Source organism: Polypterus senegalus, chromosome 1 (assembly GCF_016835505.1).
Source record: "Polypterus senegalus isolate Bchr_013 chromosome 1, ASM1683550v1, whole genome shotgun sequence".
Lineage (NCBI taxonomy): Eukaryota > Metazoa > Chordata > Cladistia > Polypteriformes > Polypteridae > Polypterus > Polypterus senegalus.
The window spans coordinates 333,180,990-333,205,172 of NC_053154.1; the positions used below are offsets into that span (position 1 = coordinate 333,180,990).

The 24,183-nt window shown below is 44.9% G+C and overlaps 1 protein-coding gene across 10 annotated transcripts in view; it reads left to right on the top strand.

Moving 5' to 3' along the window:
• plekha7b (pleckstrin homology domain containing, family A member 7b) overlaps positions 1-24,183 on the top strand; it is a 294,855-nt gene that overhangs the window by 197,013 nt on the left and 73,659 nt on the right. For all 10 annotated transcript variants that reach the window (XM_039738638.1, XM_039738665.1, XM_039738648.1 and 7 more), the window contains 2 exons: positions 18,141-18,316; positions 20,695-21,108. In XM_039738638.1, the coding sequence (XP_039594572.1) occupies positions 18,141-18,316; positions 20,695-21,108 (590 nt within the window). The remainder of the gene's footprint in view (positions 1-18,140; positions 18,317-20,694; positions 21,109-24,183) is intronic.

A 24,183-nucleotide genomic window follows, 5' to 3' on the forward strand; every position in this document is an offset into this window, starting at 1 on the left:
GTGGGGCACTTCAACTACCACTAATGTGTAGCACCCACCTGGATGATGTGATGGCAGCCATTTTTATGCCAGTCCCCTCACCAAACATAAGCTTTTAGGTGGTGAAGTGCTGAGAAAGATCGCTAGGTAGAGACAGGAGATGATTAGGGGGCCGTGGCGGGCAATTTAGCCATGACTTGGGGGGACACACTGCTCTTTACAAAGGATGCCCAGGGATCTTTAATGACCACAGAGAGTCCGTGCCCCGCTTTTATGTCTCATCTGAACGATGCCCTATGCATCCGCTGTCTCCGATTGGCTGACTGTCTCTTACCATTCCGCCACCTAACAGCTAATTTGTGGTAAATGTACTGGTGCAAAAATGTCTGCCGTCACATCACCCAAGTGGTTGCTGCACTTTAGTGGTGTTTGGTTTGGCTCCCCATTCAGTGACGCGCTTTAAGTAGTTAGGCAATAAATCAATGTAAAGAATAATTATTATTGTTTGTTAGTAGTCATCTTGAAGGTCGGTCTTAGTAGTCAGTGTGTTAAATGTGACCTGAACAGCAGCAAGCCTGTGCTCCAGTAAAGCTAATGTGCTCCTTGCCTGCCCACTTCAATGCCCCATTGGCGCAGGCCTTGATGACCCTGTTTTGCCACGAGCCTCAATGTGGTCATTTTGCCCTTTGTGGTACTCACTGGTTGTGTTCAAGATGTTGTCTGCAGCGCAGCAGTTTTGTTGACCAAGCAGCTGAGCTCATGTTGGATCCAGTGGTCCAGATTAAGCAGACTTTGCTCTTATCAAAACTCGCATTGTGCCCATGAAAGGGGGAGTCTGACCCAGGATTAGCTTTTCATCTGCTCTGGCCGAGGTCGGTCCATTCTCTCGTAGCGGGGGGATGCAGACACAGCTTGTCTGGCATTCTCCGAGGGTGGAAACACTCGATCCGGCTGTGGATGTCGCAGGAAGGAGATGAGTGTGCTTGGAAAAGCCAGACGGAGGTAAGAGGGTCTTAAAGTCTTGTTTTGGATAGCAATGAATATTTTATTTTGTGTCTTTCTGTATGGCTAACACCTTCCTAAAAGAGCAAATACTCAACTTGTTGTTGTTATTATTTTGTTGTTATTGCTTGTAGTTATTACTCACCCCTTGGGATTAATAAAGTATCTATCTATCTATTATATAGTGCCTTTCATCTATCTATCTATCTGTCTGTCTGTCTGTCTGTCTATCTATTATATAGTGCCTTTCACATCTATCTATCTATCTATCTATCTATCTATCTATTATATAGTGCCTTTCATCTATCTATCTATCTATCTGTCTATCTATCTATTATATAGTGCCTTTCACATCTATCTATCTATCTATCTTATAGTGCCATCTATCTATTATATAGTGCCTTTCATCTATCTATCTATCTATCTATCTATCTATCTATCTATCTATCTATCTATCTATCTATCTATCATATAGTGCCTTTCATCTATCTATCCATTATATAGTGCTTTGTATCTATCTGATTTTTGTTTTGGGTGCTCAGGCTGATAGTTTCTTGTCCACAGACATACAGAACTTCAGAAGCCTTAATTGAACCCATGGCTCTTATGGTTTAGAGTCCAGTTCTTTAGCTGCTCCACCACAAAAGTCTGACAAAGCGATTCTGTTTGTGTTCAGAACCAATAGGACCAAACTGAGATGATAGCCTTAGTTTCAAGTATTACTGTGCAATATGAAGAATTGGGGCGAAGGTTCATGGTTCAGGTTTTTAAGATGGTGGTGGGACCAGCAATGGTGTGTGGAGCTGAGACATGGAGAGTGAAGGGAGCACAGCAGGAGAAGAAGTTGGACGTGGAAGTAATAAGAATGTTGAGAAAGGACAGAATAAGAAAATGAGACAATCAGAGGTACAGCAAAAGTGGGAGAGACCTCTAAGAGATTGACATGCACATGTGATGAGGAGAGACAATTAAGATGTGGGCAAAAGATTGATGGGAAAGGAAGAGAACGTGAAGGAGGCCAAAGCAGAGGTGGGCAGAAAAACTAAAAGAAGATCTGAAGAAAGAAGGGCCTGACTGAGCTGGATGGCAAAGGTTAATCAAACACATCGACCACGTGTAGGAGTAGGAAAACATGATGAAGTTTTAAGTGTTAAAATTAATACAAACTAAGGGGCTTTGCTCACCTTCCCCCCACCCCTACAAACTGTGCTACATGGCAGCACCTTCACGTCTCTGCTGCTCGCGTATGTGGATTTCACTTTCACCAAACAGCAAATCTTTCAATTCTCACAGATACGCCTCTTCATTGAGAAGAAACACTACTTTTCCCTGACGGCAACACGAATTGGATGATCTACAAGTCTCCGACTTAAAGTTTAAATCCAAACAATTCATTTTATCTCTCTTCGCGCTTCTATTATTTCACAGAGTAATAATTTCCGTTTGTTAGTGCTAATGCGATCTTTACTATCATTACTTTGAGTCTTTCAAATTTTAGTACTTCCATCATCTCTAACCTGCTCTGCATGTTTACCGCACCAACGTTTTTGAATTTTTAACAACATTCTACTCTTTATCTTTTATTTACGGCCCCGGGCCTGGTGAAATCTCTTGGCACAAAATCTTGTCTCGCGGGACATGAAAGTATCTCTCTGAAAAAGTTGCGTCTTTTTTTCCCAGGCTAAAAAGTCTCATCTTGTCCCAGGAGTTTTTTTTATTATAATAGAGAGATATGGCAGTACTACCGTACTTGATCAGAGTATCCCAAGAGTGGGGACATTTGGCCATCAGGCTGGGAACTGTTGGTACTAAGATCTTCAGGCCGGACGGAGACTCTGCTCTTTTACACCATCACTTCGAGCAGGGTGGTCAGTAGAACTGGACTGTGATATTTTGAGCTTTATACGTGTGCTAGCTGAAGTGCCCGGGTTGCCTGGGTATGTTTGTAAGACATGTCTTTGTAAGACCGTCTAAGGGGAAAAAAAGCAGAGGTTCCTGTGATGACTCGATTGTTATTTCTGGCCGTCCCACCTGTCATCCACACTGCATTTCTGTCAGAGTCGTGAGTCACGTTTGTTCTTTGTGAGTTTTCATTATTGTGGTAACTCCTTTCCAGGTTATAACCATGAGTGCTGTCATGCCCGGCTCATCCTCCTAGTTCAAGGTGGACGGTTTGTAGGTAGATAGATACTTTATTAATCCCAAGGGGAAATTCACATAATCCAGGAGCAGTATACTGATACAAAAAAAATGATATATATTAAATTAAATAGTAATAAAAATGAAAAAATAAATAAAAATAAAAAAGCAGACAATAACTTTGAGTAATGTTAGCATGTACTCCCCGGGTGGAATTGAAGAGTCGCATAGTGTGGGGTCTCCTCAGTCTTAAACACGGTGACAACAGTCTGTCCCTGAAGCTACACCTCTGTCTGGAGATGATCCTGTTCAGTGGATGCAGTGGATTCTTTATGATTGACAGGAGTTTGTTTAATGCCCGTCGCTCTGCCACAGATGTTAAACTGTCCAACTTTAATCCTACAATGGAGCCTGCCTTCTTAACAAGTTTGTCCAGGCGTGAGGCGTCTTTCAACTTTATGCTGCCACCCCAGCACACCACTGCGTAGAAGAGGGTGCTCGCCACAACCGTCTGGTAGAACATCTGCAGCATCTTATTGCAGATGTTGAAGGATGCCAACCTTCTAATGAAGTATAGTCGGCTCTGTCCTCTCTTGCACAGAGCATCAGTATTGGCAGTCCAGTCCAATTTGTCATCCAGCTGCACTCCCAGGTATTTATAGGTCTGCACCCACTGCACAGTCACCTCTGATGATCACGGGGTCCATGAGGGGTCTGATCCTCCTGGAATCCACCACCAGCTCCTTGGTTTTGCTGGTGTTCAGATGTAAGTGGTTTGAGTCGAGTAGCACATCAATTATGAAGAAAAGCCAAGAAAGCAGGAGTTAAACCGCCACCCTGTCCTTCTCTTTTATGTTGCGCTGCACTTCCACTCCCGGTCGAGCCTCACCCAGCACACCCCTGCACAAGCACACGATACTCCACTTTATACACCTACCGCCTTCGCCCCCCCGTGACCAAACTTCGTACAATGGGTGACGAGCCTTTGCAGTCGCTGCTCCGCGGCTCTGGACTGTCCTACCAGGGAGCCTGAGAATACAGCAGACTGTGGGCTCTTTTAAAAAACAGTTAGGAAAGCATTTTAACAAAATTGCCTCTAATTATTGTTTTATCTTGTTGACCCCTAGGGTCAAAGTTTTGCATTTCAGAGCAGTGTTCATTTTGTTGATAAAACTAAGCTGAAAAATACTAAAATAATTAAAATGCGCCTTTAATAACAAAAACAAGATGGAAGGTTTTAAAATCATTGTTGACGAAAAATGAAATGAAAATGTTACAAACAATCAAGTGGACGATGAGCGATGTGAAGCTCATTACACACCTCTATTACACGTGACACAGTCCGCCATGAATGCACACTTTTATAAATGGATAACGCTTGTGTGAGCGCCACCTGAAAATCATCACGTCAGCAAGAGTCCTGCTCCGCTCCGCTCTGTGGTCCAATGTGATTCTTGGGCGTTCAGGGATACGGACCAATGCTGACAAAAACGAAATGCAGCGTAAGCCACGTGGAGTGAAGCTGACAGGAAAGAACACCACAAACCTGAAGAGGTGTCTTAGAGGTGCGCCATCCTGAGATTCGTGCCAAGGTGTGTGACGTTCTCTAGGTGGCACCTTGCCCAACGCCGTTACCGTTAACCTCCGACTCTCATTCATGCTGCTAATGGTAATGCGTCAAGTGCGTCAGTGTATTTTAGGTGTGCTGCTAGCAGGGATGTCACCAGAACCGATACTTCGATAGTAAGAGTTCGGCACTTCACTCTGACTCGACTGCAAATACACAAATAACTTTGGATGGCGCAGTAATATGTGAGTATAAACGACATTTGAAGAAGGCTTACAGTGATGATGATAAGAGCGCCGTATCAACACGTCGACAAGAAAAATCGCAGAAGTCCTGTCTGGCAATGCTGTGTGTTTGAGAACTTTTGTGGGTAATGTGCTTATTAATGAAAGAAAGAAAAGAAGCCAAGACACACACACATACGCTTGTTATTTTCCAGTTTTGCCCCTTCATGAGTTACTTAAACAGATTTGTGAAGCTTTGGGAGCCTCAGATGGGAGTTGTAACTGTTCAGCTTGTAGTGTTACGCAGATGGACTTTTAGTCCAGTATCTTACATGGTTACAGGGCAGAGTGGTGGCTCTGAGGCTAAGGATCTGCACTGGCAATCTGAAGGTTGGCCTTTCAAATCCCGTAAACGGCAAAAGTTACTCTACTTCGTTGTGCCCTTGAGCAAGGAAGGCCCTTAATGGGCAATTTCTCCGTCCTGGGTATGATGTTAATCTGCATCCAGCCTCACATGTAGGGCTACACCTTCCAACCTGCAGGGAAAACTTGTGGCACTCCAGCCACCACCACCAAAAAAAAAAAAAAAAAAAAAAAAACTCCCACTGGTTCCATTCCATCTGCACTGGTGTGGTGCTGAGGTGTCACCCATTGCAAGGCTGCACTTGGCCCCTCATCTGGGGATCGTAAGTTGATTTGTCATGTGCTGTATCATAGATACCTTATTAATCCCAATTCACATCCTCTAGCAGCAGCACACTGATAAGAACAATATTAAATTAAAGAGTGATAACAATGCAGGTGTAACAGACAATAACTTTGTATAATGTTAACGTTAACGGGTGGAATTGAAGAGTCGCATAGTGTGGGGTCTTCTCAGTCTGTCAGTGGAGCAGGACGGTGACCGCAGTCTGTCTCTGAAGCTGCTCCTCTGTCTTGAGATGATCCTGTTCAGTGGATGCAGTGGATTCTCCATAATTGACAGGAGTCTGCTCAGCGCCCGCTCCTAACCTCTCCTCTTTTACACGATCCTGAGGCTTTGCATGTGTCTATTTTGTAACTAGTGGGTACAGTTCAGGGTTGTGGGTGACCCCACCTCACACACATCTAGTTACATGTACGGGCACAATGGCAGTGATGGCAAAAGTCGTAGCGATTCAGAATCACGGCAAGTTTCAAATGAAGTGGCCGTTTGGCTTGTCACCCTCATCAATGAAATGAGCGGCTCCGTTTGTTACCTCTAACATCAAATGGATTTAGGATTTCAGTGCCTGAAGCGCATCTCCCAGTGAATACGATATGCACACATACAGCAGAACAGCACTGCTGAACATGAAATGTACAAACGCTACATTTGTGTTACTCGGAGTCTGGGGATCTGCACTGGCAATCGGAAGGTTGCTGGTTTGAATCCTACAAATGCCAATAGGGACTCTGCTCTGTTGGGCCCTTCAGCAAGGCCCTTAATCTGCAATTGCTGAGCGCTTGGAGTGGTGAGAAAAGCGCTATATAAATGCAAAGAAGAATTATTATTAGAATTATTATTACTCGTTTGGTTTTTGATAGCAAACTAATGTGTATGAGCTTAACCTGTCAAATGTGAAAAACGCAGTAAAAGCTCTAAGGATGTCACCTACTGGAATGGTACCTTAGCGAATGTAAAGCGGTCTCTCCGTTGTGATTAACCGACTACACGGAACTTGTGGATTTGCACTCCGGCTGAGCAGGTCACTCATGGGAGACGTTTTGGAAACGACACAGCAGAGGCTCTTTTTTTTTTGCAAGTGTTCTGAAATGTTGGATTCGTGTAAAAAAAAAAAGTTTGAGTCATTCGTTAATTAAATGTCACTCTTTAGTGAGTTTTAAGAAGCTAATGATGTAAATATCAATCTTACAATAGCAAATGGTGCAAACCTAACAGACAAAGCAGATTTTAAAAGTATTTTGGAACAAAAGCAGCTTTTAAGGGTTTATTTAAATTTAAATATCCTCAATAACTTCTCTCTTTGACTGTACAGATATAACAATGATTGCATTTTTATTTTTAAGCAGTATTTATCAGATGCTGGACAAAAAATATCAGAGAATACATTTTTGCACAAGGTCAGATAAATCCCATAGTCCATGGTGATTGGCTCATTCTTTATAAACCTGATGCTGAAGTGCCCCCCCATGATTATAACATCGCCCTATTTACTGTTATACTGGGGGGGATCTCAATGTCTGCCCACACATTAAAATTGAAGCCCTGCATTGTGTTTTAATATTTCTGAATGCCAATGCCAGTCTACTTAAATGACAGCTGGGTAACAACTTGACAGATCTACCACTGTTAGAAATCGGCTGTTACCTTTAGTGTTTAAAACCGTCGTCGTGCTCTCACTGTCCTAGTTTCTGAAAAAGAAAAAGCATTTACTGCCGTAGCTTTTTGCTGCGTGAAAGATGTGTTTTCTACCTTAAAAAATGGGTAAATCGTATTTGACGGAAGGTTCTCTTTTTGTTGAAAGACCTTGTGTGTTGTCTGGTCCAAATCTTATAGCAGCGTAATTAAGACAAGGAGGTCTAAAAATCGAGAGTCCACCTTACGAGAAGGATTTAGGAGTCGTAGAATCTTGGCAAGTGAGAGGATGCCTGAGGATTGTAGAAGTGTACTGGTGGGCCGATATTTAAGAATAAGGGGGATGTGGAGAGCTGTAGGAACTAAAGGGGGATAAAATTGATGAGCCACAGCATGAAGTCATGGGAAAGAGTAGTGGAAGGTCAATTAAGAAGGGAGGTGATGATTAGCGAGCAGCAGGATGGTTTCATGCCAAGGAAGAGCACCACAGATGCCATGTTTGATCTGAGGATGTTGATGGAGAAGTTTAGAGAAGGCCAGAAGGAGTTGCATTGCGTCTTTGTGGAATTGAGAAAGCAAATGAGGAGCTGTGGTATTGGATGAGGAAGTCGGGAGTGGCAGAGAAGTACAGGATATGTACGAGGGGAGTGTGACCGTGGTGAGGTCTGCGGTAGGAGTGACGGAGGTGGGATTACATCGGGGATCGGCTCTGAGCCCTTTCTTATTTGTAATGGTGATGGACAGGCTGACAGATGAGATCAGACAGGAGTCCTCGTGGATTGTGAGGTTTGCTGATGACATTGTGATCTGTAGGTGGAGGAGACCCTGGAGAGGTGGAGATATGAGAGGAGAGAAATGAAGGCCAGTAGGACCACCAAGACAGAATACATGTGTGTGAATGAGAGGGAGGTCAGTGGGATGGTGAGGATGAGGAGGGAGTAGAGTTGGCGAAGGTGGAGGATGAGTTTAAATACTTGGGATCAACGGTACAGAGTAATGGAGATTGTGGAAGAGAAGTGAAGTAGAGAGTGCAGGCAGGGCGAATTGGGTGGAGAAGAATGCCAGGAGTGATTTGTGACAGACGGGTATCAGCAAGAGTGAAAAGGGAAAGTCTACAGAACGGTAGTGAGACCAGCTGTGTTATATGGGCTGGAGACATTGGCACAGGAGACAGAGCTGGATGAGGCAGAGTTAAAGATGCTAAAGTGTGCGTTGGGTGTGATGAGGATGGACAGGATTAGAAATGAGGACATTAAAGGGTCAGCTCAGGTTGGACGGGTGGGAGATAGTCAGAGGGGCGAGATTGTGTTGGTTTGGACATGTGCAGAGGAGAGATGAGGGGTATACTGGGAGAAGGATGTTAAGGATAGAGCTGTGAGTCAAGAGGAGAAGAGGAAGGTCTATGGATGTGGTGAGAGAGGGCATGCAGGTGATGGGGGTGACAGAGCAAAATGACGAGGATAGGAAAAGATGGAAAAAGATGATCTGCTGAAAGATAAAGAAGTGGACTCGACATAATCATCTGCCAGATGGTGTTCAGAACCATTAAGAAGGCTAACAGACTGTCAGGTTATATAGCGCCTTGTTGTGTGATGTACAAGTCACAGGAGACTTTACAGAGATTAAGAGGACCGACTGAAATGTTTAAAATCATGAAGGGAATTAGTCCAGTGGATCAAGACTGAGACTTTGAATTGAGGTCACCAGGAACACGGGGACACAGATGGAAACTTAGGGGTGAATTTCGCACAAACATTAGGCGGTTTATTTTCACACAGAGAACCACACACATGTGGAATACGTGACCAAGCAGTGTGCTGGACAGTAAGACTTTAGGGACTTTCAAAACCGGACTTGATGTCTTTTTAGAAGAAATAAGCAGACAGGACTGGCAAGCTTTGTTGGGTTAAATAGTCTGCTCTCGTCCAGAGTGTTACACTGTTCTAAAAAAAAAACCAAAAAAAACTAACTGTGATGACAGACCGGAGCTGCCGTGATCTGCTCAACAGCATTTGGAGTAAAGCCATTCTACCGTGACTCATCATTTTATGTTCAATAATCACTACGTGTGGTTTGGCTCGTTGGTGTACATGTTGGTATAGTAGTTTGGAGGGGCAGTAAGTATATTCTGTGCATATTCATATGCTTAACAAGAGAGCCATCTGAGTTTTGACTGTTTGACTCATTTACTTTTTCTCAACTAAAATTAATTTACTTTTTACCACTAAAACTAATAATAATTAAATGACTAAAATGGAACTAAAACTAAATCAAAATGTACTCTCAAAACTAAGACTCTTCTGGCCCTAGAGAGCACCTGTGCCAAATTTTGGTCCAGATCTGTCAGAGGGTATTGGAGACAGACAGACAGACAGACATTCTCTTTTTTTATATAGAAAGATTTGCATTCTGTTGTGTTTTGAGTCAAAGATTCTGTTTATATCGTTGATTTGTTTAAGTAAACTTTTTATTTATTTATTTATTTATTTACAAAATTCACTCCTTTCTCTCTGACTGCCCAGTGACTGCCTGGATTCCTTCTCCTTCTTCTATAAAATTGAACTGTAAGTGTCATTATTACTTTGTATTTGGCAGACACTTTTATCCCCAAGGACATACGTACAAAGTGACAGCACCATAGGACTGTTTTCGGGGTTTGTTTTTTAATTATTATGGGTTGACAAGGCTGGTCAGGTGACCATTTGAGGGCCATTCAATAAATGGGATGTGAAAAGCCCAGTTGTTGTGGCCACCCACCACACTGGATACAGTATTATCTGTCTGGTGCTGTACAGTGTCATGGGTGTCTAGATGGCTTTCTAAGGCTCATCACGAAGGCGGTCACTTTGAATATCCACGTCAATTGTGTATTATCATTAGTACGATTGTGCTCACCTGACAGACCATCTGGGCTGCTCATCCTCTCCTTAGACTTTAACCATCCTGCCCAGGACTTACTCTGTGTCTCTGCCATTTTTGTTGTCTTCATCTCCACCTGGTGGTTGGTTCTGTAATAACGTGGTGAGTGGACAGCCTGTGTTCAGCTCCTCAGCACTCCTTGTTTTTCTGTTTAGCAGTAGTGTGGCTAACGGGATTTTTCACACCTTCCACTAGAAAAAAAAATGTGAAATGGCAGTAGGGAATCCTGTCTCCATACCAAATTAAATACATTCCAATATAATACAAGGAACTTGATTGATTGTTTTTAAAATAAGCAGGTATGGAAAACAAATTTGATCGATGACGAGCCACACACACGTAAATGACAGAGTGGAGTCCACGTCCATGGTGTGTCAGTCTAAACAGTTCCTGTAAGGCCGGAGCTTTGATCTTGTTGATACTTCCACTTATCCAGTCATGTGAATGTTGGTGGTATTGTGATTGAAACACAGACCAGACATCGTGAAAAGGTTTGGGGCAGTCATCCGTATAATATCCCTGGCTGCAAAAGGCTTTTGAAAAGGACAGAGTTGTTCACAAGACTGAGTCCAAAACAGAACTGATTCCTTGGTGGTAAGATGGTGGCTTTAAAGGCCCGTATAGAAAGTGACGTCATCTAAGGGTCCAGAACCGGAAGTGACATCATCGAAGGGGCCGGAACTGGAAGTGCGGTCTTCTGAGGCGCAGGAACCTGGCAGGATTTCTCGGGAAACGTCTGCAGGGCACTGAGAAAGACAGTCAGTGCACCTGCCACTCCCTAGTCAGAGGTGGTATCACCATTCCTTAAGCCCTTTAGCTGCCTCCTACTCATACGTGTGTGACAGTATAAAGGACCCCCGCCGCGTTTTTTGACACATCTCTGCTGAACGATTCATTACCTGAAAGTCCTCAGTTGTGTGTGTGTGTCACAGAGAGGATGTGCAAAGTTGTTCATAGTGGCACTCAGTTTGTCTTCCTTCTCCTCCTCTATTACCTCCAGGGGGTCCAGAGTGCAACCCATGGCTGAGCCTGCTCTTTTAATTAGCTTGTTGATTCGACATTAACACTTGAATCCTGGAACCCTGCAATAATATTCCTAAGGGTGGACCACCTATATACATTCCCTTGCACCTCCTCATCAGCGCCATTGTTTTGCAAGTTTGTCAATCACCGAGGCAGATGAAGTCGGACGCAAAATTCTCCCAGCTGACATCTGTTTATCTGGGAGTGGGGTATCTGGAATTGTATAGGAAGATAATATAATAAAACATTTCATGCTTGTTCCGTGTCTACAACGATCTGGGTAAATGTAGAATGATATCGTTTGATATTTGGGTTTTAGTTTTCACATATTGACAGCAACATGTAAATCGAACAATTTCTGTTTCATTATATTCATGAGTAGGGTGGCACGGTGGCACAGTGGGTAGTTAGGAGACCTGGGTTTGCTTCCATGCGTGGAGTTTGCATGTTCTCCCCATGTCCGCGTGGGTTTCCTCCCACAGTCCAAAGACATGCAGGTTCTAAATTGTCCCTAGTGTGTGCTTGGTGTGTGTGTGTGTCTGTGTGTGTGTGTGCACCCTGCAGTGGGCTGGCACCCTGCCTGGGGATTGTTTCCTGCCTTGCGCCCTGTGTTGGCTGGGATTGGCACCAGCAGACCCCCGTGACCCTGTAGTTAGGATATACCGGGTTGGATAATGGATGGATAGATCACATTTGGACTTCAGTCTTCACACAAGATTCACACCATTGAAGAGACGGTGATTTATTTTTTTTAGGTGGAGATTCCAGGGACACCTCCAGCCTTGGCCCGACCCTCACGCACTTACAAACAGAAACAAAAAGCCACTGGAAATAAAACAGCAAATAAAGAATGTATTAACAATAATAAATGAAAACAACGATCCCACCCCAGTTCCCTTTACAGCGATTATACATTAAATACAACAAACCACAAACAAAAACCCCACACAGTAAAGTCCATGAAAAAGCTGCAACAGATGTAATGTAAAGATGAAGGTAAATAATCCAGAGATCCACACATGGAAGGGGAATGTAAAGACAGTCCTACCGGTAGTTCCTGAAATGGTGAAGACGGGCGGACGGGTTCAGGAGTGCTCCTTTCTTCGCAGGATGGCCAAAAATCCACATACAGTCGTCACATAACGGGCAGACAGCAGACAATCCAGACCCCGACACAGAAACGATCGAGGACAAAACTGAGAAAGCACAGGAATCAGACAAGAACTTCAGACACGAACCACAAAATACTTCTGTTTTGTTTTTCTGCTTGGTCTCACTGGCCTCCTTTTAAATGCCACACCGGCCTTTAGTACCCAACAGCCCCTGCACCCTCAGCAGAAGACCAATCAGAGCCACTGCAGGGACTGCTGGGAGTTGCAGTTTGAAGTCCCAGTAGCACCGCTACACACTTGCCATCAACATTTTGTCATTATTACATATGAAATAAAGTTTCTGTTTTAGTTACGTGTTCAGCATTTCTTGCCTCGCACTTTCTGTCATCCTACATTTACGCAGATCGTTGTAGACACGGGACACAGCTTGTGCTGACTGACTGACATATTTCCAAAACAAAGGCGCTGATGAGGAGTTGTAAGGGAGTCTAAGGTGGCCCAGCATTACGAATATTTTCGTGGGCTTCAGAGATTCTGGTGTTAATGACCTATCACACCACACTCCTCATCACAGAGTTGTAGAAGATGTGACGGACGTGTCTTCCCACATTAAAGGAACGAGGTCTCCTAAGGACGAAGAGCCTGCTCTGCCCTTTCTCCTCTTGTTCCTCTGTATTACGACACCATAGCCCTCTGCCTTTTGTGTTGGATTCAGTTTTGTACCCACCTAAACTCTGTGCCCAAATTGCCCACTACTTTTAGTTTGATCACTAGCCTTTCATGTGGGACCTCATCAGAAACCTTCTGAAAATGAAGATAAATAATATCATCTGCACCGCTCTGATTGTTTCCGTTTGTTGTTGTTCTAGCATATTTGTGAATCTCGGCCTTCCCTGTCTGAGCCCATGTTGACTATTTCACACTCAAGTTCCTGACTTGTGCTGCTAGATCTTTCCATTAATTGACATGTGATGCACGTTAAGCTTACTGACCTGTAGTTATCCGGATCAGCCCGATCACTCGTTTTAGTACAATGGCATTATTATATTTGCTAGATTATGGTCTTTAGGAATTTCTCCAGTATGCATTCTCTTCTGAAAAATGTGTGCCATGGGTTTATGTGTTATCTGGTCCTGGCGAGTCCAGCAGTTTCTCCTTCCATTCCACTTCACTCTTTTTGTCATTAGCATGAGATCATTGGCAAGAGCTTCCATGACAAAGACATAGCAGCACTTGAAGCTGTCCAGACGGGAGCAGGACTTAATGGTACAGATTCAGGAGAATTGAACCTCATCAGTCTCAAGTAGAGGAGACATTATGGGGACCTTAAGGCATTGATTAATGAATTAACCAAACCGTGAATCACGTACTCGAGGACACCAGCGAAAATAAAGCGCAAATGCATTTACTGCTGAAACCAGGAAGCACTTGCTTATGCAAAGAGTTCTGAGAGTTTGGAACAAACTAGTGAGATGTGGAGTTGAAGCAGGTCTCTTGACAACCTTTAAGAAGCTGAGTGCTCTCCTCTGGGTTGTCAGATTTCTTATGTTCGCATGAAATTGAACTCCGAGCAGATCACTGGTGCTGCCCAACTTTCATAATCGTCATCTGCTGTCCTGACCGCCATTCGTGATTCCTCATGCGTTGACATCGCCATTATCACTGATTTATTCATCCAGACCTGGCTTTCTCAGCCCTGGCCTCACCACCTCCTGTGTCAAACGCCTCCTCCAGATCTGTAGATACAGAGTGCTGATGTTTTTCCTCCATGTACCCTTTTAACAAAGTTCACATCTCCTTTTCGGTTCACAGGCATGAAGCCAAGCCACCTTTCGCTCACTTACACCTGATCTCTGGTTCTTTTCTCTTGTGCTCTCCACCACCTTCATTAACTGTTCCTTAAACTCGATCACTCGATATGACCCCACACTCCAGTGGACCACCCTGCTCTTTGTATGCTGGAATGAGCTCACTTGTTTTCCACCCCTCACACAGAATCTGTCAACCAAATTGTACCCGTGTGATCTGGGGTTAGACCGAGGTCAGCATCCCGCTTGCGTGTCACAAAAAGCAACTAAAGGAGGTTGGCATTGGGAAGGACATCTAGTCTTAAAACATTTTGGCTCCAGCGCCCCCCTTGTTCTCTACTGAATGTGTCTTTAAACTTGATAACTTGATACTTCACCCACCCTAACCACAGGCCTTGGCTGGAAACTAATGGGGGCTGAGCTGCGTTGACGTACCGCTGGAGTCTACAATGGAGATGACGTGCCGCTCCAGTGTGTAAAGTGGATGCCCGATTACATGTTGCGTGTGCTTTAATTTTCCTTTTAATTAGGCGATTACTGCCAGTGCACCGAGCAGCCGCCTACAGAATTGTGCTGACAAAAGTTCAGGGAAAGACTCCATTGTGTGATGTGCTTATGACTCATTTCTTACAGCAGACGCTGCGTGCTTCAGGAAGAGATTGATGGAACGTTATATATAAAAAGGGCAATAAAGTAATAGAACGTGGCTAGTATTGAAGCCCGGGTTCAAGAAAGAAATGTTGGGACACCATCCGAGTTGTCCCTTTTAATTCGTCTACTTTGAAAATAAAGTAAAGCTCAATAGCGTCACAGACTGCAAACCCACGCCACTGTCCCTCTCTTTAAACAGAACGTTGCTCTTCGGTGTGTGTCATTTCTTATTGGAGGAGCGTCGTTTCTGTGGTTAGCCCTGGTTCAAGTTGGATGCTTTCTTCCGAGGAAACGCAGCTTTACAGGAGCTCCCTCAGAAGGGATGGGGTTAATTGTCATCGGTGGGCTTTTTCTCTGAGCTGTGGAGATAGAAACAGGTGACAAAATTGGCAACAGCGCCCCCTCTCGCTTTAGGGTAATACTACATACCTCAAGAAAACCTGGAAGGCAACCTGCAGATGCGCATTTGTGTGACAATATATACACACTGTCATGCGTGTGCGTGTAGGAGACCGCTTGGGGGCTTTGGTGATGGCAGTTACCCGCCCGACCAGGTTTTGACGTTGTGTACTAATAACTTCTGCTCCCGCTTCAGAACCAGAGATTGATGGCCACTCCATTTCTGATGTCGCTTCCATGTCCTTCCACTTGGACCCTCTCCTCCCTGCCACTTGAACTCGTAACTCAGAAATCGGAAAATCGTGTTAAAGCTTCTGTTCAGAACTCCAGCCTGAAACGACTACTCTGCATTTACTGCCTGTCGTCTTTGGGTTTTCCCATCCAGTTTTCTGGGGTCAGTGAGGTGGTCTGAGGTCTGTCTGTGTCCTATTTTCCATCGCACACTATACTTTCTGACCACACACCAGAATGATTAAAAAGACAGAAAACTTCTGAGGTGGCAGTGCCAGTCCCCGTGAGATGCCACACAGACGTATGGCCGTTGGTATAAAGGAGCCCCCTTCGCTTTTCTTGACACCCTGCTGTTGAGTAAGTCATTGAGATGATGTGCAGTATTGTTCATAATGGCCCTCAGCTTTGCCTTTATTCTCTACTACTGCCAGCAGGTCCAGGGTGCATCCCATGGCTCAGCTTGTCCTTTTAATCAACTTGCTGATTTGACCTCTCTTGTAGGGATGTCACCATCACAGCACACCCCGTTGACCCTCACGGAGTTGTAGAAGGTGACATGAATGTCACGTCCCACATTAAAGGAACGCAGTCTCCTCAGTTAAGAACCTGCTGGGATCTTTCTTCTCTATAGGGTGGTCCAGATCTAATTATGCAATTTTCATTACGCTACAACTTACTAAGTTTATTACAAAGAAAATCACCCGAAAAATTTCAGACCATCAAGAATTGACGACATGAAGAATCGTCTTCGCACCGAACTGGAATCGTCTCCACATAAATCAAAGTCATCCAGATGATCTGCATAATTAGATCTGGACCACCCTGTATTTCCTCTGTGTTAGGAGACAAGTCCAGCCTGTCACTAATGTGGACCCCCAAGTACTTGTAGGAGTGCACCACATCCACAACCTCGGAAGTGACTGGACAATAGGAGCTCTTTGGTTTGCTGAAAATCGATAAGCAGCTCCTTGGTTTTGCTGATGTGAAGTTGCAGACAATTCTCAACGTTCTCAGCCTGACTCTTCTCATCTCTCTCCATACTTTGTGACTCAATGGTATAGAAAAGTAAAATGTGAAAACTTCCAAGTGGGTGAACTTTTTATAGGCATTGCAATCTTAAGTCAGTACTGAGGGTACAGTTTTAAAAGTTGCACCCTGGGTCAAGATGTTACAGAGAAAAGCCTGTTGACTTTGAGAAATGCTCGCCAACACAGAAAAATCCACCATGCTGCTTAACGGGGTGTGCTGATGCCAGTCTGAAGGCCGAAGTTAGTGGAGCACAAGTGGTCCCTTGGGTGGGTCTAATGACGCTTGACCTTTCCTGGTAGTCGGGGCCACACTGAGCTCTCTGACTGTAGGACTTCATCTGGTGGACAGCACTATGGTGAGCCACGAGTGGAACTTGACTATCCAACCAGGACGGTTTTACGCTGAGCTCTACAGGCTGGCATTAATGGTGGTGAAGTGCGCCTGGGGTTGGGACTGACGACACTCTGTAGGTCTTAGCTGATATACGGTACTTTGTAAGAGACAGCCGGCATCTCAATCCGGCTGGGATGCCCTGAGAATGAAAGAATGGAGAAAGGCAACTACTTTTGGACACAGTCTTCCCCAAGAAGATAGATGGCAGCCTCCATACAACAACAACATTTATTTCTATAGCACATTTTCATTCAAATAATGTCGCTCAAAGAGCTTTACGTGATGAAGAAAGAGAAATAAAAGACAAAGTAAGAATTAAAATCAGACAACACTAATTAACATAGAATAAAAAGTAAGGTCCGATGGCCAGGGAAGACAGAAAAAACAAGAAAAACTCCAGACGGCTGGAGAAAAAATAAAATCTGCAGGGGTCCCAAGGCAATGAGACCACACAGCCCCCTCTAGGCATTCTACCTAACATAGCAGTGCCCCGGATTCTGTCACAATGGGATTTGGAGTTTGGTGTCACTGCCCTGCTGGGTACCGTGGGCACCACCAGGGGATGCTGTTAGAGGATCTTGGGACTCATACTTTTTACATAGCCCGAAAAGTACTACTGAGTCACAGGGATGGAAGCCCAGAAGTACTTCCGGTCTGACAGAAAACTTGACTTCTCCATCTGACCCGTCGGACAATATATAAAGGACCGTGGAACACCCAGCAGGTGAGCCAGAGTCAGGAGGAAGTAGACAATGCTTGCTGGGAGGTGTGAAGGAGAAGAGAAAGAGAGAATTGTGATTTTAATTGTGCTTTTTGGATCATGTGTCTGTTTATTGTGGCTGTGGTGTTTGGAGGGCACTGTTATAAGACGAAAAGTATTAAAGAATATTTAGTGCTTTTACATGGTGTCCTGCATGTCTGTCTGTTGGGTTTAAGGGGCAACAGTGACCCCTAGCTTCCACAACTTGTTCTGGTCCCTTGTGTTTCTTGCCAGTCATCTTGGTCATGGACGAGGATAAAGGCAGTAAGTGTTAGAACATGAGAGAGGTTTTGACAACAGCAGCCCATTCTGCCCAGCAAAGCTCGCCAATCCTACCCACCCAGCTCCTCCAAAGTTCTTAATGTTCCTCCTGTCTACCGCACTGCTTGGTAACTCCGTCCATGTGGCTGTAGTTCTGTGTGTGAAGATGCACTTTCTGACATTTGTACAAAATGAAACCTTCAGTTTCCAGCTGTGCCCCCGTCTCTTGCGTGTCTCGTGCTTCTTGCTTGCTTGTTTCTTGTGTCACTTGTCTGATTTGCCCTCCTTTTCTTTTCCTCTTACAGGCCACTCACACTGGAATGCGCTCCTACATTTATAATAAGAATTCAGTCATTGGCTCCCAGGCAGAACATTCTGGAATGCGAACGTACTACTTCAGTGCCGACACGCAGGAAGACATGAATGGCTGGATCCGCGCCATGAATCAAGCGGCTCTTATGCAAAGCAACCCTCTGAAGAGGTCAGTACCCAAACTCCCCTCTCTTCATCCTCTGGCTGGTTTCTCCTGCTCTGCGTCAGCTACTTTAACAACTTCCTTTCAGGTGATGTAGGCAGGAGTGGCAAGAGTGACGCCATGTGACGTCAGTCAATGCCAAGTTTTTACTGTATGCGATTCAGCAGGCTGCCATCTTTTAGGTTAAGTTCTGTAAGAGTGAGAAGTGACCTCTGCATTCTCTTCAGGTTTCAGTTTTTAAGGACTGCTGCCCACGTGTGGTGGTTCATGTGGACCACACTGTAGGGTGTGCTATACTTGACGTACAAAACTTAAAAACTTTACCCTTGTGATTTGCAACAGTTTAGGGGCACAGGCCCCCTGCTAATGCAAAAAATTGAACATGTTTTGGACCCAGGATTGCTGTATAGTTTGTGTGAGAAACATGTAATAGAATGATCAATTCGCAAGCAAATCGCATGTGTGAGGCTGGCTGCTAAGACAGACGTGTGGCGTCCTCCATGCATAGTTCCGCTGATCTTTAGTGAACTGTAACTTTATACAAAATTTAACTTATAATAAACTTGTGTGTAAATTTATGGTTGGAATCAATGCAAATAATTGCTATTATAGATACAAAAGAAATCCCAGGTGGAACTAAACACAAAACGATAAACACTTGGGACACAGTCTAGTATTGCAGATGATGGTGGTACAGTTATGGAATAAACCCCTCCGTTAACAGCCTCCTGAATGTTATGTGAAGTTTTGTCTTACCGTGACGCCATTATAAGTGAAGATTTTAGAAGTTGGGAGCTCTTCATAGATGCAGACATTTTCCAGTTAAGATGAAGTCACTCGAGCAAGTGGGCACCGCACAAGAACATAAATCCAGAAAAGGCTGTGGCCCAATGGGTGTGATTGTAATCCAACTGTGCAGTCGAGCGTTGAAACAGAAAGACAGCACTGCCTGAGATCCTGATGGCTTCTTATGGCTCACTTTTAAACCCACTGCCTTCATTTTTCACCCACCTGTCCTCCTGGCAGCCTTCAAAGCTGCCCAATAGTATAGTACCCCCGGGACTGCTGGGATTTGTTGTCCATTTAAGTAGTGCTGCTGCAGCATCAACTTTGGTTTTCCACAACAAATCAGAAACTCACAAAATAATTTCCATTTTGATGACAATCCTGCAAAAAGGCTGATCTGCATATCATAGACCCTTGACTCTCATTTTATGTATTTTATGTATTTTATGTGGTACGTCAGCCAAGTGCAGAGCAGAAAGGCAAGAACCTTTTGTAAGTTCAGACCTGGGCTTGTTGTTAATGGTTAGGTGTCGTGGCTGTACAGTGAAGGTGTGTTACCATTCAAGATTAGGACAAGCAAGTTCTCTCTGTCTGTTGTGATCAAATGACTGGATATCCTGACAGGTGGATTATGTAACATTTAGCATTTTTCATGGACTTTTATTTGCTGTTCTCAATTGGCTACGCCAATTCTATCAGAAACTCCATTATTTACATTCTGCAAGAAAACAGCAAGCATGGGCGGGCATTCCAGCTGGGGTGATTTAAGGTTCCGTACTTAGCTGGGATGCCGGCCTAACAAATGGACAGGGTGGTCCCTGTCACTGCCCAGACATGGATATGTTTGTTTTCTAGAAGGAATTGATTAAGGATCCTTACGTGACTGGGAGGCCAGTATAATGAAGGGACAGGAGAAGGCAGCATACTTGGGCTGTTTATTTACCTCACACACTAGAGAGCAGCGTCCCTGGGGTAGGGCACCCATATGGATACCTGCAGGGCATGCTGGGAACTGTGGTACCGTGTAGCGGCCTTATTGGGTTCTGTGGGTGCCATCGAGGGGGCACTGCAGGGTTTAAAGGACCCTACTTCATGGGACTTCTGTTTGACCCGGAGGTGCATCTGATAGACGGTGTCATTGCGTCCGAAGCTCTGCCAGGTCCTGTATAAAGGAGACGGCTCTTCCTCATCTGGGCGAGTTGGAGTTGGGTGGATGAAGGCGAAAGAGAAGAGAATACTGGAGTTTCTGCTGTCTTTGAAAAGCCTTTGTAAGGTACTTGTGTGAATAAACCTTGTCTTTGAACCCGGGACTTGCATCACTGTGGTTGTGTCTGGGTTGCTGCAATGTACTTTACAGGTCACACATGGGGAAAATAACAGGTTGAAGTATTCACTGATGAAATCTGCTTAGGTCGAATTACCTTCTCCCATTTCTAGATTGATCAAGTTTTAGGAGGTGACTATAACCCGAGTACCCCCTAGGGGTCAGTGGATAGGACTCTTAAAACTGTTGAGTTTGACACTTGGAGTTGAGTTCTGTGCTGGTAGCTGAGAACTTCATTCACCATTTTTTTTTTTTTTTATCTTTTACTATGCAGAGAGCTGGAGAAAGAAGAGAGGCAAGCTGTTCCCCAAAGCAACCATATGAATTCACACAAGAAGAGCACAAGCATGGAGCGAGCCCACAGAGACAGCGGGAAGAATGAGCAGATCAAGAAAGAGAGGCAGGAGGATGAGCGCTATGTCTGCCGAAAGGACATCCTGGAAAATAAGAGCAAAGTCAAGCCTTCTGTGGTCACAATTGAAGGTGACGGGCCGTTTGGTGACTCTTCTCAGGCACACCCTCTTCAGCGAAATGGACCCTCCTCGTTAGGACAACAAAACGGCAGTGGCGGGGGCATTTACAAACGGGGTCTTGTGCCAAGAACAAATGTGGAGAAACAGGTGCAGAGAAAAAGTAACCTGGCACAGGTGGAGCACTGGGTGAAGGTACAAAAGGGAGACAATCGAAGGCAAGTCCACTTTTTTTTTTTTTTGACCATTGTTAACTAAGTGATTGGTCCATCGGCCTAAAAGGTGCAGATGATGCCTCTGTTTGTATTTGCTATTCTGTTATCAACCCTGTCTGCTCCCCCTGCTTCTCCTGGACCGGTACACAAGACCAGTAACTGCAGCCAATGGCTTCCTTTACTGCGTTCTGTCTAATATCGTTCACCTAAACACCCCTTTTTGAACCTCTTCCCATCTAGTCAGCATTTTAAACGTTTAACTCTTGAATAATAAAGTCGTAATGTCGGGCCACCTTAAATTCCTTCGCACCTCATCAGCAGCATCTTTGTTTGGCAAATGTGTCGATCAGCACTGGCAGCGGGCAGCCTGCTATCCCAGCAGCTGAAGTCGGAGGCTAAATCTGTTTATCTAGGAGTGAGGTGTCTGGAATTGTACAGGGTAAGTAATACGATTGCGTTATTTGGAACACACGCATTGTGTGTGTTGTGTGTCTACAGTGATCTGGGCAAGTGTAGGATGACCAGAAATGTGAGGCAAGAAATGCTGAAGACATAACTAAAACAGAAAGTGGGCTTTACCGACATCTGGTGAAGATTTCATGTCAGTAGCCCAATTAAAAATAGATTTACTGAGAAAAACGTTGATGTGTTCAATACTTATTTTCCCCACTGTATAATGGTTATTTGATTTTATTTTCTCAATTTATTGTAGACCAGTGAATTTCCAAAGGAATAATGTTGTGCACCTTTAGAAAGTCAAAAGATATAAGTTATATAAGTTTTGATTTTGTCAGTTCAGACACCCATGTTGATTTATTCCTGAGTAATGAAATCCTGTTATATAGAAGCGTCCATGCTGGAGGCTCGTACCTGTACGTGGGAGCCAATCACCGACCAGAAGACCCCTTTCAGTTTCAGACCCTAAGCACTCGGATGATTTTAAGGCAGCCATCTTTTTAGTGAGTTTTCATGCGTATGGACACCTCACCTCTCACATTGGTGCTGGCGTTTACAGTAACGGGTCACCTTCCCAGAATTACAATGCAGTGTCACAGTGTTTTGAAAGATAGATTGATAGAAAGGCACTATATAATAGATAGATAGATAATATATTAATCCCAAGGGGAAATTCACATACTCCAGCATCAGCATACTGATAAAGAACAATATTAAATTAAAGAGTGATAACAATGCAGGTATAACAGACAATAACTTTGTATAATGTTAACGTTTATCCCCCCCGGGTGAAACCTGAAGAGTCGCATAGTTTGGGGTCTCCTCAGTCTGTCAGTGGAGCAGGATGGTGACAGCAGTCTGTCGCTGAAGCTGCTCCTCTGTCTGGAGATGATCCTGTTCAGTGGATTCTCCATGATTGGCAGGACTCTGCTCAGTGCCCGTCTCTCTGCCACAGTTGTCGAACTGTCCAGCTCCATGCCTACAGTAGAGCCTGCCTTCCTCAGTTTGTCCAGGCGTGAGGCGTCCCTCTTCTTTCCTCCCCAGCACACCACCGCATAGAAGAGGGCGCTCGCCACAACCGTCTGGTAGAACATCTGGAGCATCTTATTGCAGATGTTGAAGGACGCCAGCCTTCTAATGAAGTATAGTCGGCTCTGTCCTCTCTTACACAGATCATCAGTATTGGCAGTCCAGTCCAATTTATCATCCAGCTTCACTCCCAGGTATTTATAGGTCTGCACCCTCTGCACAGTCACCTCTGATGATCATGGGGTCCATTGAGGGGCCTGGTCCTCCTGAAATCCACCACCAGCTCCTTGGTTTTGCTGGTGTTCAGGTGTAGCTGGTTTGAGTCACACCATTTAACAAAATCCTTGATTAGCTTCCTATACTTCTCCTCCTGCCCACTCCTGATGCAGCCCACCATAGCAGTGTTGTCAGTGAACTTTTGCACGTGGCAGGACTCCGAGACGTATTGCAAGTCTGATGTATGTTGGCTGAACAGCACCGGAGAAAGTCCAGTCCCCTGCGGCGCTCCTGTGCTGCTGACCACAATGTCAGACCTGCAGTTCCCGAGACGCACAAACTGAGGTCTGTCTGTAAGAGAGTCCACAATCCACCGATGCCACCAGGTATGAATCTACTCCTAAATCTTTCAGCTTGTCCCTGAGGAGTAGAGGTTGGATGGTGTTGAAGGCGCTAGAGAAGTCCAGAAACAGAATTCTTACAGCACCACTGCCTCTGTCCAAGTGGGAGAGCGATCGGTGTATCATGTAGATGATGGCATTCTCCGTTCCCACCTTCTCCTGGTATGTGAACTGCAGAGGGTTGAGGGCGTGGCGGACCTGTGGCCTCAGTTGGTGAAGCACTAGCCGCTCCATGGTCGTCTTCACATGTGACGTCAGAGCGACAGGCCGAAAGTCATTCAGCTCACTAGGACGTGATACCTTTGGGACTGGGGTGATACAAGATGTTTTCCAAAGCCTCAGGACTCTCCCCTGTTCCAGGCTCAGGTTGAAGATGTGCTGCAGAGGACTCCCCAGCTGCCGGCACTTTGTGTCCACATTGACCGGTCAAACCAGTACAATTCAATTCATCTGTCCGTAACTCTTATCTCACACAGTGCAGCCCAGACAGTTGAGGGTGACAAAGCCACGTCCCTCTGTAGCAATTGAGCCGATTCTCCATTGTCTTCCCGTCCTCCTCACTTGGTATTCTCCTCACAGCTGTCATGAAGTGAGCTCCATGGCGAGCGACACAAGTGTTTTATTTTAATCGATTATTCAGTGTGGGCAAGCTTGGGGTCCGGGTGTGTGGCAGCATTGTGGATGAGGCGATCCGACCGTTCATACAGTCACCTGCAGATGTTTAGGGTTTGCCCTCATTAACACTCCAGGGTGTGTAATTATGCACCTTCATCCTGCAGCAGTCAAGATGGAGAGCCCAAACAATATGGGGGGAGAGACCGGAATGGTGTCCTCACTAAACATTTTTGTACAAGTGGGGTCTTAGATTGACCCCTCTCTTGGATCACTGAAGTGTCATGTAGTGTATAGGAAGGTGAAGGGGCTGGTCAGGTGTGTCTCGGCTGAAGATGAAGGTGGTGGGCCCGGTGGTAGTCAG